The sequence below is a fragment of the Acipenser ruthenus genome, chromosome 8 (assembly GCF_902713425.1).
Source record: "Acipenser ruthenus chromosome 8, fAciRut3.2 maternal haplotype, whole genome shotgun sequence".
Classification (NCBI taxonomy): Eukaryota; Metazoa; Chordata; class Actinopteri; order Acipenseriformes; family Acipenseridae; genus Acipenser; species Acipenser ruthenus.
In genome coordinates, this window is record NC_081196.1 from 3,739,211 (window position 1) to 3,753,770 (window position 14,560).

Consider the following 14,560-nt stretch of genomic DNA (forward strand, 5'->3'; position numbering starts at 1 on the left):
TCCCTCAAACAGATCGCTTAAAAAAGCAGATGTCCTTGATCCTTTAGGACCTTCTCATCGAGGTGTACAGAAGTATAGGAGAGCCTGATAGCCTATACGGTTGTGGTGGGGGCACAATTTTGCATCCTCTCACTAGGTAAGAGATATTTTCTGCATATTTTTATTTAGTTGCAAGCAAAGTAATGAGCTGTCAACAAATGAGATCAAATGTGATTTTTGTGTTTTTGCCTCCATGCAGAATAAGAACATATGAACATGAAGCCATGTGGGGTAGAGCCCTTATTTCCTACGACCTTCATACAACTTTATCTCCTGTCGCCCGTCAAGCAGGAATAATACAGGTAAGGTTTTCATTCTGGGGGCAGATGCTAGGCTCTTTGGTTTACAGTGTACTTTGTTGATATTTCGATCAGTCTGTTGTAGAAAAGGTCAGTTGTTGCTCCGTTCTCATACCATGGCATTTCTTTCCTAGGCCTTGCAGAATTTTGGTCTGTGCAATACCCTGGTGACGTACCTGAAAGGACTGGAGTGCGAGACTGCGGAGTGGGGCGCTGAGTTACAGGAAATTCGCTACCAAGCAGCGTGGAGGAACACGCAATGGGACTGTGTGCCCTCTGTTAGGTAACGGCAAACAGTCCTGCATGAAACCGTGCTCCGATTTATTGGGATCGAGCTCCACAGGCGAGGGTCATTGCTGTCGATCGGGCTAATTTACCATTCCAAGTGAAACAAGTGAAGAAACAGCTGCTTGGGTTTGTGTGGAGCGCTGTTCTCCACAGAGTCTAAGAAAAGCAGCAATCATCACAAATCCAAGCAGCTGTTTTTTCGCTTTTCGCTTTTCGCTTTGAATGGTAAATGAGCTCAGTCAACACCAATGACCCTTACACTGATAACTGAAAGAGATACATGGGTTCAAAGGTATAATACACACAAGTACAAAATAGTTCCTGGTGTTTTACATTGTGAAGGAAATTTATTCTGCTACGATTCTCGATTACGATTACGATTCTACCTTCTTTCTGGCTAACCTACCTGGTGATTGTAGTAGGCAACATTTCTGTATTTTTTTTTTTTTTTTTAGGGATGAGTCAACAGGACCTGGGTATCATGAATCTGTGTACTGTGCACTGCAGTCTTTAAGGGATAAAGAATTCTCAGCCTTTCATGAAAGTTTAAGATATGCAAGGTAAGGATAGTTGTACACATGTTGAACTCCCTTGAGTAGAAAATACTCCTTCTTGAAGGTCTATTAGTGCAGCTTCTCATTATCTTGTTCAGTATAACTGACGTTCAACTTTCTTAGAATGGGATGCAGTATTTTCGTCACCTGTTTAGATAAGATGAACCTGGAGCCAATGCAAGTTCTGTGACAGCCGTGGCATGCCAGCTTCTGGTTCAAAAGTGTGCACCATCCAGTCTTAAAGTCTGATCACCTGCCTGTGTAAGCATAGAAATGAACGGCAGCTGCGTTGCTGAGATCTGGAATATTGGATAGTGATGTTGTGAGCCACAGTTCAGGGTGCGTAGGGACTTTGGAGCGCATTGTAAGCTCTGTTTTTTGATCCACAGGGTTTGTGAAGTCGAAGAGCTTTGCAGAGAGAGCCTGGAGTCTGTGTACTCGCTTTACCCCACTCTGTGCAAGCTGCAGGGGATCAGTGAGTTAGAAAGCATCGGGCAGCTTCTCTCAGGGTAATGTATAGTTTAATTGAGGTCATGTAAGATCATTTTTGTGTGTGTGTATTTGTACAAATGCTTGTAAATAATTCTAGAATCTGAAGATACATTTGTACTTCTATCTAGAGATCCACATATCTTATTGTGTGACACTTATAAGGAAATGTTATTGTCAGAATCTGTGGGTGTATAGAATGACACACTTCCCTTTTAAAGCTGAACTTCTAGCAGTGGAGTACTTTTGAACACCACTGGTGTATTAGTAACTCATTTCATTTTTTCCAGCAGGGAGTTTGGGTTGAATATCTTACAGTAATCCACTTGTTTCACTGTACAGGGCTGTCACGGATAACGCCCTAGGGTTGGTCTACAGCAATTGGCAGCAGCAGTCCCAGCTCCTCAAAGACAGCGACTTCAGCTTCCAGGAGCCCATTCTGGCTCTGAGGACGGTGATTCAGGAGACCCTGCTTCAGCAGGAAGCCGAGGACACCAGAAAAGAGTACCTGAGGAGCGTCCTCACCCAGCACCTTATGGAGTTATCCAAAGTGGCACGGACTGCCGGCAATACCCAGGTACAACTGTACTGAGATCAGGTCTGCATGTGGGTTTTCATGACTGGGAAACAAAACCAGGTCCAGGGGACAGAAAAGGCTCCAGTGGACAACGAGTGTGGTGCAGTGCAGAAGCTACCGATATAATGTGCTGTGTAAGTTTTCTGTGTTTACTTTTAAGGAACTCACAGAATACCGTAGTACAGCACTCTTAGTGTAGCGTATTTAGTTTCTGGTTCTTTGTCGAAACATCATTAAAAGCTGTGATTTGTGGAGCTGCCCGTTGCACAGCGCCCCCTAGAGGACTGTCCTGCTCTTCTCTCCCCAGCTGGCTGAGCGGGCAGTGTTCCAGATGAAGCAGCACAGCACGGTAGGGTATGGAGTCTCACCCTGGCAGCTCGAGGAAGCCCAGGTGTTCTGGGCTAAACAGGAAGAAGGGCTGGCGCTTGGGATCTTGCGCCAGATGATTGAGAAGCTGAGCGATGAGGCGGGTTTTCAATTTCCATTTTTTTATTGATATAGTGCCTTTCATACCACAGTATGTGAAAACGCTTTACGGTATCAAGAAATAGTAAAAATGATCAAATAACCATACAGAATTAGAAATAATAATAATAATAATAATAATATGAGTAACACAAAAACAAATCTAAATCAAACCATTTAGAATAAGTGAATAAGAACGATAGATCATACACAATTACAGAAATAAGCAACTAATAGATACAAACAGTTATATTTGTCAAGTTAAAAAAAACAGTTTAATCTTGACTGATGCAGCATCTCTAATAGAAAAAATGACTTCCACAATCTGGGGGCATTCTGACTAAATGCTCTTTCTCCTCTCCTTTGGGAGGCACAGAAGGCCAGCGAGGGTTACATCTGTGTAGTCCCGTGGTTGGCTTCGCAGGGCTGTTACACTCTCCTTTTTGTTTTGGGCTCTGCAGGTGGATTTTGAACCTGGCCTGGCCCCCATGTTTGCAGAATGCCTGAGATTATGCGGTAACTGGCTGGCTGAGACGCGACTGGAGAGCCCTGGCATCATCCTGGAGAAATATCTAGAAAAGGTTTTGGCTTTGGATTCAATGTTTCAATCACAAAACATACCATGTAAAAGTCAGCTGCAACTCAGCAGAACAGATGTCAGTCAGCAGCGAGTCGACCTCGGATATAACCGTTCTAATTTGAACTTGTGTTGAAACTCATTCCAGTCATCGGCTGCTGCTAACTGAAATGAGTGACGACCACACGCTGTTGCTACCCTGCATGGGAACAAGCTGTGTAATAAAATGACTGCACCCTATTTTGCTATCATCAGTGCAATCTGAAAAGACGTCTTCTGTATTTTTATATATATACACTGCTATGCAAAACTCTTAGACGTTTCGCACATTTTGCATGGGGTGGGGGTTACACTACCAAAGAATCAACCTGCTTTAATACTACCATAGAATCAACACGCACCATCTACAGAACGTCATGTCACGTATACGTTTCCGCGCCCCCCTTGGATTAGCTACTACAACACTTCATATTAGCTGCTCATGTATAGTTTACTTTGAGTTGTTGTGATCACAAGTTTTTGAAGATTCAGGTCAATGTGAATTAAAGATTGCTAAATGACAAGCTTGGTTTCTTCTCACCCAAACTAAGCTGTATTAATAACAGTCAAAGTTGTTATAATAGTGGAAAACAGTAGTGGAGGCTTTGAGTAAATTATTGATGCTCATAACATCAATATTGTCAATATTGTAACTCCTGAATGTGTCTAAGACTTTTGCACAGAGTCATTGGTGTGTTTTGGTGGATAGCCCTAGCTCAGAGTCATTTCTGTGTTTTGGTGGATAGCCCTAGCTCAGAGTCATTGCTGTGTTTTGGTGGATAGCCCTAGCTCAGAGTCATTGCTGTGTTTGTCTCTCCGGCAGGCTGTAGAGGTGATAGAAGATCACACAGGCGGTACTAACTCCCAGCTTCAGAGTGGGAAGATGCAGGCTTTCCTGGCCCTGGCACGCTTCTCTGACGCTCAGTATCAGAGCATTGAGAACTACAGGAAGTCCTCGGAGTTTGAAAACAAGCAGGCTCTCCTGGAGAAGGCCAAGCAAGAGGTCGGCCTGATGAGAGAGTACGGTGTTCGAGACAACAAGTAGGCTTTTCCCCTTTCATGCAGGCTATTTTTAAATTCTCAAATGATTTATTTACAGTTTGCATCCTTTTAACTGGTATTCCCCTCCTGGGTTGTAATTTTAATCGCTGAACTTGTTCTTTGGAATGTGTTCCACTGAAAGTTCTCAGTTGCAGTACTTTTCTGCACCAGCAGGTGGAGAGCAAGGTGACATTTCTGAGTTGCTACTTTGTACTAGTTACTGCTTGTACTAAGTTTAAGAACAATTATACACTTAAGATACAAAAGGATGTAATAGGAAGCTGCAGGAAGGCACAGACACTGTGAATATGAAAGCCCTGCATACAGAAGAAATATTCAGCTAAATAATAATAATATTAAAGTGTTGCACTTTTTTTTTTTTTTTCAGGTACACGGTGAAGGTTCAGAGAGAGCTGGAGCTGGATGTGAAAGCCCTTTCCAACCTCCAGGAGGATCGCAAGCGCTTCCTGTGCAAGGCCGTGGAGAATTACATCAAGTGCCTGCAGCTGGGGGAGGAGCACGACATGTGGATCTTCAGGCTGTGCTCCCTCTGGCTGGAGAACTCCACCGTTCAGGAGGTGAACGGCATGCTGAAGGTAGGGAGCTGAGCAGTGAGACCATTTCCATGGGACGCTTACCCTGCTGAGAGTTTAATGAGAAACTGGTGCATGTATTTACATTCACAAGTCGCTGATTTCAGACTAATGTATGCTCTTTTGCATGTTCGGTGTCTATCTGAGACACGGGTGGCCAAAGTTGGCTCTTCCAGTCCTGGTCTTTGTTCCAACCTTGTTCTAAATAGTTTCACTATTTTAAACCTCCTTCCAGACCCTGCAGTAGTTCATTCTAGAATGTGACTTGTTAAACCTGGAGTGGAATACCCCTCCAGGACCGGTCTAAGATACTAAATACGCAGTACCAATCGGATGTGTGGCAAGAATCCACATAAAAACAAGAGCAACTACAATACACACATTCTATATTTTTTCACAACGTTATCTGAACGTCTGTTTGATATCACAATGACACAATATACTGCTTGTTCATAAGAGAGCTAGGGGTAGTTTATCCAGCAGTGCCAATTGTTACACTAGTGCTTATCACTCGTAGGTGCTTTTGCATACACGATTTCAGCCACGTACTTTACATCTTTTTGTTCATCCTTATCAGACATGGTCTAGCACATGTTATTCCCCATACAATACCATATTTACTGACTGAGCTTGAAGGCACTGAGCTGGGTTTAGTGTTCCAGTCCACATGGACGTTATGTAAGAGATGCGTTATTACAGTAAGTTTTGTTTCTTCCACACTTTCACTGGGCTTTTGCTTGCATTTCTACACCGTGCTGCCCCCTTTCATTCGTTTCCATTGTCCATTAAACAGGATGGTGTGAAGAAGATTCCTTCCTACAAGTTCCTGCCTCTGATGTACCAGCTGGCAGCTCGCATGGGTGCCAAGATGCCCGGGGGGGCAGTGGGAGGAGTGGGATTCCACGATGTTCTGAGTCAGGTGAGATCAGCGAGCTACGATTATATTTTACCTGCACTCCTCCAGGACTGGAAATGGGCGGGCCAGATCTTTAACGTCAGAAATTCAAAGTCAATATTGAGATTGCAAGAATAAAGGAAATGTGAATGCCTCCTTAGGGCTGGAACCCTCTGCTTTATGATACAGAATCGCTTGCCTTTGTTTCAGGGTTGCTTTTGTTTGTACAGCTAACACACTTTTGAATTGTGATCTTTCCAGTTTTTTTTTTTTGTTCCAGTGCAGGTGACATTCATGTTTACTTCATACAGTAAACAAAGGAATGCTTTTGGTACAGATTGTGCCAAGATTTTGCAGGAAATAAATTTGATTAAAAAAGAAAACTAAGGTGGACAAATATCGCATTAGTCACTAGGGGGCGTCACACAAGAAAGAGCTTTCCTTACACGTGACACTTATATTTGAGGGGTTCAATCAGAAAATACAGCACTCATGTTATTATCCTGCTCTATGCTGAATCAAGGTCTGAGATGAGTTTTAAATTAAGGGCAACTGGGTCCCTATTTCTACAGCTTTAAACACTGTTTTAAGGAATGTTTTGCTGAAGACCATTTTGATTCATTAATCAGTCATCTTGGATAAAGGCGTCTGCCAAATAAATCATTAAATAAATCAAGTTTGTAGTTCACAAAACCTTTGTTCAACTGTTTTACAGAAGTTTATTCTCAGTTTCAAAAAGTGCTCTTTTAAAAAACAGTCGTATTCACAAAACAGTTTTCTCAAGGGCTGTTTTTTTTATCCTATTTTGATAAATGTGGGGTGTGTTCAAGAGAATGTTTGTTTAAAAGCTCTCCTTAAAAAAAAAAAAAATAATAATTAAAAAATGAACTAGTTTTTGACACTTGCTGATTCATGCGTGTGTGGTGTGTTCAGCTGAATTTTATAAATAGAAGCATAAAAAGGAAAACCCAGTAGCTACTAGGTAGCTCACACATACTCGCAATTTTCTTTTAAGAAGTATTTATGGTATGAAATAAATCCATTCATTAACATGTTGATTTCAAAACCTGAAAAGCTGTCCTTCCTTCGCCTTTACAATCGAGTTCCAGTCAATGGCAATTAACTTCTGCATCTCAAAGGCAGAAATACAGTTTCCCTGCTTGTCCTGTTCGTTGCAGCTGATCTGCAGGACCTCTCTGGATCACCCCCACCACACACTCTTCATCATCCTAGCCTTGGTGAACGCCAACAGAGACGAGAGCTTCGCCAAATCGGAAGGGCTGACGAGAGGCAGGTTGTCTAAAAGTGCGCCCAAGCAGACCTCTCCGCTTGATAAGGTGTGTGGGCGTGGTATACATAGACAGACCCTCGCTGCTTCACAGGCTGAGCTATTCCTGGTTTAACTGCACTAATAAAAAGGAAGGTGGGTCTAGTTTAGCTCACAGTAAACAAACTAAATGGCATTGATATGCACACTGGGAGTCTAACTTTGTTTCACTTTCTGTATGTATTAATAGCCTTACAGTGATATGATGATTTTATGGTATTTAATTGGCCACAGGCTCCTAAAAAGGCTGGTTAATTGGTGTGTGGTGTATGCCCCATTCCTCAGCAGCCAGATCCCAATGCCTGAGGCAGTTACCTGCTGCATAGCAATATTGTTTCAATGCTTTAATGTCATTAATTCAGCACCATAAAAGCTACAGTGAAACTAGTGGAAATACTGATTGAAGCGTTTAATGTTTTTTTTTTTTTTACAAGTGAGTGATATAGTGGCCCTTTTGAAACCCCTGTGTTACTGACAGGACTAGCAAATCAACTTTAGAGCTGTATGAGTATAAACTTGATTTAATATCTGTCAAAAATAAAATGTCTTTACATAACTCGGGAGGTAAAACCTCGTCCTGTGTTAAGATGGGTTATGAAGAGCAGACTTCAAATAACTCCATTTGTTTTGTTTGTTTTTTAGGAAAGGTCTGAGGTTGCCCTCAACATAATCAATGTGATCCGGAAAAAGAGAGGCAAGATGATCAAGGGCATTGAGACTCTTTGTGATGCCTATATCACACTCGCCAACATGGATGCGAACAAATGGAAAACAGAAAAGAGTAGGTACTGGGGCTGCTATTGTGAGGGATCGTCACATACATACATACATACACACACACGCACACACACGCACACACACACACACACACACACACACTCTTCTTCAGGCTGAGAAGCTCACACTATCCCTTTTCTTAGTCCTGGGTTTCAGAACTTTCCCTGGTTGATACCTGATCGGAACTATATACGGTGCAATTTAAAAACCAAATGCGGTTCAGTGCACATAGACTTTTCAGCTTACAAAATGTGGGCAAACTAGTTCAGCAGTTCCTCAAGTTGAATCACTGACATCATGATATAAGCTGGAATCTTTCAGCTTACTATCTGAGCTGCTGTATCAGCCTGTGATGGCCCCTGTGGCACAGGAAAGCCCTGCTGGGGCACAGCTGTCGTGGGTCAGTTTCATGTTCGTTGGTGTGGTTGTGGTGTTTAGGGGTACAGTGCTGTGGTGGTTAGTTTAATGTTCGTTGGTGTGGTTGTGGTGTTTAGGGTTCAGTGCTGTGGTGGTTAGTTTAATGTTCGTTGGGGTGGTTGTGGTGTTTAGGGGTACAGTGCTGTGGTGGTTAGTTTAATGTTCGTTGGGGTGGTTGTGGTGTTTAGGGGTACAGTGCTGTGGTGGTTAGTTTAATGTTCGTTGGGGTGGTTGTGGTGTTTAGGGGTACAGTGCTGTGGTGGTTAGTTTAATGTTCGTTGGGGTGGTTGTGGTGTTTAGGGGTACAGTGCTGTGGTGGTTAGTTTAATGTTCGTTGGGGTGGTTGTGGTGTTTAGGGGTACAGTGCTGTGGTGGTTAGTTTAATGTTCGTTGGGGTGGTTGTGGTGTTTAGGGGTACAGTGCTGTGGTGGTTAGTTTAATGTTCGTTGGGGTGGTTGTGGTGTTTAGGGGTACAGTGCTGTGGTGGTTAGTTTAATGTTCGTTGTGGTGTTTAGGGGTACAGTGCTGTGGTGGTTAGTTTAATGTTCGTTGGGGTGTTTAGGGGTACAGTGCTGTGGTGGTTAGTTTAATGTTCGTTGGGGTGTTTAGGGGTACAGTGCTGTGGTGGTTAGTTTAATGTTCGTTGGGGTGGTTGTGGTGTTTAGGGGTACAGTGCTGTGGTGGTTAGTTTAATGTTCGTTGGGGTGGTTGTGGTGTTTTGGGGTACAGTGCTGTGGTGGTTAGTTTAATGTTCGTTGGGGTGTTTAGGGGTACAGTGCTGTGGTGGTTAGTTTAATGTTCGTTGGGGTGGTTGTGGTGTTTAGGGGTACAGTGCTGTGGTGGTTAGTTTAATGTTCGTTGGGGTGGTTGTGATGTTTACGGGAGTACAGTGCTGTGGTGGTTAGTTTAATGTTCGTTGGGGTGGTTGTGGTGTTTAGGGGTACAGTGCTGTGGTGGTTAGTTTAATGTTCGTTGGGGTGGTTGTGGTGTTTAGGGGTACAGTGCCGTGTTTACGTGGAAGCGACGGCTCAGCTTAAAACCACGGGGAATATTTTTAACTGTTTGTTTTGGCCACCGTGCTTGTTTGTTTAACTGTTTGTTTTGGCCACTGTGCCGCTGTTTATTTGTTGTTTTGTTTGTTTGTTCCTGTCTTTTGTTTTGTTGTTTTATTATTACTTACAATTAAAAGTGCGCTTTCATACTTAAACCTGCAACTTCTGTCTCTGTGTCTGCTTCCTGCCAGCTACCAGCCTTGGCTGTGACTCTGTCCTTTCCACACTCCCCCAGCAGTTTTCTACTGTACATCCAATATCACCTCTTTGTGCTTTTAATGTCTACATCTGTCCTCTTTGTACTGAATGTTCAAGTACGTTAACGCATCTGGTGTGCAGTGAACCTGCTTCACAGCATTATGTGTAACGGATGATAAATGACGGATGGGATCCGGTGTGCATTTACCTGTAATTGGTTTCTATTCATTCACGTCTTGCATTTATTGCAGAACCGATTCAGATTCCTCCGGAGCAGCCGATAACTAAAATAAGGAACCTGGATGATGTTGTCATTCCTACCATGGAAATAAAGGTACCGCTTAAAGCACTTGGATGTATTCACAGTTTTGCTGCGCAGGGAGCCATCTCGTTTGGTTCATGATAACGGCTTAATGAATGTGTTTCTGTCCTCAGGTGGATCCTTCGGGAAAATACGAAAACATGATAACCATCCAGTCATTCAAACCTCACTTCCGCTTAGCTGGAGGCGTCAATCTCCCGAAAATCATTGACTGCGTGGGGTCTGATGGGAAGGAGCGACGGCAGCTTGTTAAGGTACGCATCTTTACCACTGGCTCATTGGTGATCTTTTAGATTGAAATAGTAAAGCGCACTGGGATGCCTTGGCATAGAGACCGCTATATATAGTCGTTTCGGTTATCGTAGCTCTTGGTGGGTTTTTTTCTGTTCAGTGTAGTGTTTGCCCATCAGCCCACCTGCTGTTTCGTTCCTTATCAGGGGCAAGACGACCTCAGGCAGGACGCTGTCATGCAGCAGGTTTTCCAAATGTGCAACATGCTTCTGCAGCGAAACACAGAGACCAGGAAGAGGAAGCTGACAATCCGCAGATACAAGGTACATGAAAGCATGCCCTCGGTTCACATCAGCCTGAATCATCTACACAAACTATATACAGACAGTACAGCATGTCAGGGATGCTGTATGCATCAGCCCTGTGAGGGACAGCCCATTACATATCACAGGGCTATTGTATATTGTCAAAATATTCGATTTGGTTAAAAAAAAAAGACGCGACGATGGAAATGGATACAAGTTTGCCACTCCTTTGTCTGCTTTGTACCCTGGTGAAGGCAGTTTTGTAACCATTAAGTATTGTTTTGCTATGTGAGTTGCGGGGTTTCCTTTACTGTATTGTGATACTGTTTTAACCCTACGCACCACAGTTGACTTTTGTGACGCAGTGCCACTTCCGGTCTGCTCTATTGTATATTGTCACCAGCCCACGGGAGGGTGCTAAGCTGTGAAGGCGCTGTCCCCCCAGGTTGTTCCCTTCTCTCAGCGCAGCGGGGTCCTCGAGTGGTGCACAGGGACCGTCCCCATCGGAGAGTTCCTGGTTGATCCATCGAAAGGAGCCCACCAGAGATACAGACCTGGAGACTGGGGGAACCAGACCTGCAGAAAGAAAATGCATGTAGGTTTAAAGACAGAAAAGGATTGGGGCGAGCGTTATGAAAATAAGGAGCTGGTGGCGTTCTTTAAGGGTCTCTTATGGGATATAAATACAGGTTGAACTAGCTGATTTGCATTCAGGGGTATAACAGTTGCAGTTTCTGATTTAAATTTTTTTTTTTACATGCATAACGGTGTATAAAAACAGATTGATTTTAATTGATTGGTTTGTTGGTTGATTGTCGTTCTGCAGAATGGATTGATTCAGTATAATAGTCATTACAATGAATGAATGAATCACAAGTGCTGTGTGTTGCATTGTGCCCGTTCTGTTGTGATCGGAGATGCTTCAGTACATGACCATGCTGTGCTCTTCCTAATGTGTTTAAAGGAGGTGATTAAACAAGGATTTGAGGAAAAGCTGCGGACCTTCATGGAGGTCTGCCAGAACTTCCGGCCAGTATTCCGCTACTTCTGCATGGAGAAGTTCCTGGATCCTGCTGTGTGGCTGGAGAAGAGACTTGCATACACTCGCAGTGTGGCCACATCCTCCATTGGTAACGATCAACCCAGGCCGTTGTTCTCATTCTCCCAGGGGCTTGTGCATTAGGAAATGAGACAGTTTGTTATCCAGTAACCTGTATAAAACGTACTTTTCATTCATGCACGCATATCCTGTAGTATGTTGCAACTGTTTTTTGCATTTAATTTACACTAGTCATAAGTGCTAGAACTAGTTTCTTGGTATCTGTTGTTCACAAAAGCATGCCATTGCTCAGCCTTCTGGGTATGACAACCTGCTTTGACAGTCAAGTTCGTTTGCATTCCCCCCCCCCCCCCCCCCCCCCCCCCCCCCCTCGTGAAACTTGCTTTGTTCTAAACAGGAACACAGCAGTAGAAGATAAACTATCACCTGCTCATTGCTATTCAATAGTGATGGTATTTTACAGGAGGTATCTATAGAGCTGATACAGTATATGTAATGTCTTAGAAGTTTTTTTTATTTTTTTTTAATATGTAAAAAATGAAAGTGTTTGCTCGTAAAGGAGCAGATCTACTTGTTAGTTTATCATGTTCTGAAGTGTCTAAACCTCATCTCCATCTCCTTGCAGTTGGCTATATTGTTGGACTTGGTGATCGGCACATACAGAACATCCTGATCGATGAAGAGACCGCAGAGCTGGTGCACATAGATTTAGGTGAGGGGAAACGTGTTTGTTATTTATTGACCGATGTACACAATTGAAATACTCTGCAGTTCTCCAAACGGCGTTCTTTTTGTACTTTGCTCTATCAGGTGTTGCGTTTGAACAGGGTAAAATCCTACCCACCCCGGAGACTGTGCCGTTCAGGCTGACCAGAGATATAGTGGACGGAATGGGGGTCAGTGGGGTCGAGGGAGTTTTCAGAAGGTGAGCAGCAAAACAGAGATACAGAGAATGGGCTATGGGCTTGAGATAAGGAGATATTTCTTTTATTTATTCATGCTTACATGTTTATTTTTATGACTAAATGTTGCTTTTTTTGTACCCTTTTTAAGGTGCTGTGAGAAGACAATGGAAGTTATGAGGAATTCTCAGGAAGCTTTGTTAACAATTGTTGAGGTACCGTTTTCTCTAGAATGAAGCACATTCATTCATGTAAAAATCTCTCCTAGCTATCGCTGTATTTACTCTGAAGTAAGTCGCCCCTGAATCCATGTTGCTTCCCTCATTTTTAATTTAAAAAAAAATAATAATTAATCCTCATTTCAGCATGAAATGCTGCGTTCAGAATGGTTCAGAAAAGCACCACTATATAGTACAGTAGTCCGTCGCGTCTCTGACTGCGGTGGGACCAGGGCGGATATGTAAAAAGTCGAATAAATAAAATCCTGTTTTAAATACCATTGTACACAGCTGTAACAATTGAGATTCAGCTTTTATTAGAGAGCTCCCCTAAATTCCTTGTTTAGAAAGATACAGGGTATTAGTGCTTGTAGTCGTCTGCCGTGTGGGTGCGTGCATTCACTGCTGAGTGACAGGCAGGAGATCCAGACGGAGGTTGAAGTTGATACGCCCCCCGCAGGTGAACATGATTTATTTACATATCAACACACTGACGACTTTAGTGGGAAGTAATCTTCTCTGTTGAATAATAAACTAACTGGTTTCGACTTGCTTACTCTTTGGTATCCAACCCTGGTACTCACTCACTCGCTCGCTCACTCACTCACTCGCTTGCTCACTCACTGTGCTGAAGAGCTTGATCATGGTGGATAAATGGTTATGGCGGATATGTGACGGGCAGATACACGACGGATGACTGTAGTTAATAAAAGGTAGACTAAAGATATGTTGATGTAATTTGATTTTTTTTATCCCTTGGTTTTATGTTGTACTCCGTAATTCAGTTATTTGACCAGAAGAAACAACACACGCAAATGTAAATCGAATCTTGTAAATATGCAGAGAAATGTCCTTTTTTCTTTTTTTTTTCTTTGCTCAATAAAGAATGGCTAGGAGGTATGAACACATGAAGCTACAGTAGCTGTAGTGCACTGAAGGCCTGTAATTGATCCCCAGAGTCAGTTTGGTGCCGTGTCCTTGCAGGTGCTGCTCTATGACCCCATGTTTGACTGGACCATGAATCCCTTGAAAGCTCTTTACCTGCAGCAGAGACACGAGGAAGCTGAACTCAATTCAACTCTCAATTCCACTCTAGGAGGGGAAGACCAGGAATCGCACAGGAAGTCCAGGTATGGCCTGGTAACAGGACAGCATTAGCAACGCTTTGTCTCTGACGCTGTGGCAGCGGTTTTTTACACTATGAACGTCTCTGTTTGCAATATGACCGTCTGTAAGCTCTTATCTTCGCAGATGGCGTCCTGACATTCTGTTTACAGATTGTATACTAGACCCCTGTGTTTCCCCATACAATTGTTTAGACCTTTTATTGGTCGTTTTTCATTGTGATCAGTTGTTTCTTGCGTTTAATGATTTCATAGTTCTTATTGTTGTTAAAATCAAATCAAATCAAAGAGTGCGTGTATAATAGGGGTGTGCTGAGATTTTCCAAGTAATTATCTTTAAGAAACTTGAAGCCGTTAGGCATTAATTAAATGGAATACAACATGTTAATTACTCAACACAAAACAATGCACTGCCTTGGTTTCCCTTGTTTGCACAATTAGTGAGTATCAGTCAATAACAATCTGATAGAGGTTTTTAAAGATAGTGTTATTTAAGATGTTGTGATTTAAACTAACTAAAACTCATTTATATTTTGAAGTGATTATATGTCTTCCCTTTCTTTTATACTTTTTGATGTGAAATCTTTTTTGATATCGCTACCTTTAGTTAATGCGTCATCTCTGCAGTGAGCTGTGGGATTGTAATCCTGGGCAAAATGTAATCTGTGATTTAAACTCTACAAAGAAATGCATAGCCCAGTTTCCGTAGTGGTAGCTCTTGAGTTAGGTTTGAGTAAAGGTATTCAGCGCCCAGGTTGAGAATCTGCTTCC

The 14,560-nt window shown here is 42.8% G+C and overlaps 1 protein-coding gene across 2 annotated transcripts in view; it reads left to right on the plus strand.

Moving 5' to 3' along the window:
- LOC117405719 (serine-protein kinase ATM-like) overlaps positions 1-14,560 on the plus strand; it is a 38,791-nt gene that overhangs the window by 21,644 nt on the left and 2,587 nt on the right. For both annotated transcript variants that reach the window (XM_059028095.1, XM_059028096.1), the window contains exons 41-62: positions 48-136; positions 239-341; positions 473-621; positions 1,082-1,186; positions 1,570-1,689; positions 2,012-2,246; positions 2,554-2,712; positions 3,173-3,292; positions 4,151-4,368; positions 4,757-4,964; positions 5,755-5,880; positions 7,035-7,193; positions 7,826-7,964; positions 9,879-9,961; positions 10,063-10,203; positions 10,387-10,503; positions 10,931-11,080; positions 11,450-11,615; positions 12,171-12,257; positions 12,356-12,470; positions 12,599-12,662; positions 13,650-13,795. In XM_059028095.1, coding sequence (XP_058884078.1) covers positions 48-136; positions 239-341; positions 473-621; positions 1,082-1,186; positions 1,570-1,689; positions 2,012-2,246; positions 2,554-2,712; positions 3,173-3,292; positions 4,151-4,368; positions 4,757-4,964; positions 5,755-5,880; positions 7,035-7,193; positions 7,826-7,964; positions 9,879-9,961; positions 10,063-10,203; positions 10,387-10,503; positions 10,931-11,080; positions 11,450-11,615; positions 12,171-12,257; positions 12,356-12,470; positions 12,599-12,662; positions 13,650-13,795 — 2,999 coding nt within the window. The remainder of the gene's footprint in view (positions 1-47; positions 137-238; positions 342-472; positions 622-1,081; positions 1,187-1,569; positions 1,690-2,011; positions 2,247-2,553; positions 2,713-3,172; positions 3,293-4,150; positions 4,369-4,756; positions 4,965-5,754; positions 5,881-7,034; positions 7,194-7,825; positions 7,965-9,878; positions 9,962-10,062; positions 10,204-10,386; positions 10,504-10,930; positions 11,081-11,449; positions 11,616-12,170; positions 12,258-12,355; positions 12,471-12,598; positions 12,663-13,649; positions 13,796-14,560) is intronic.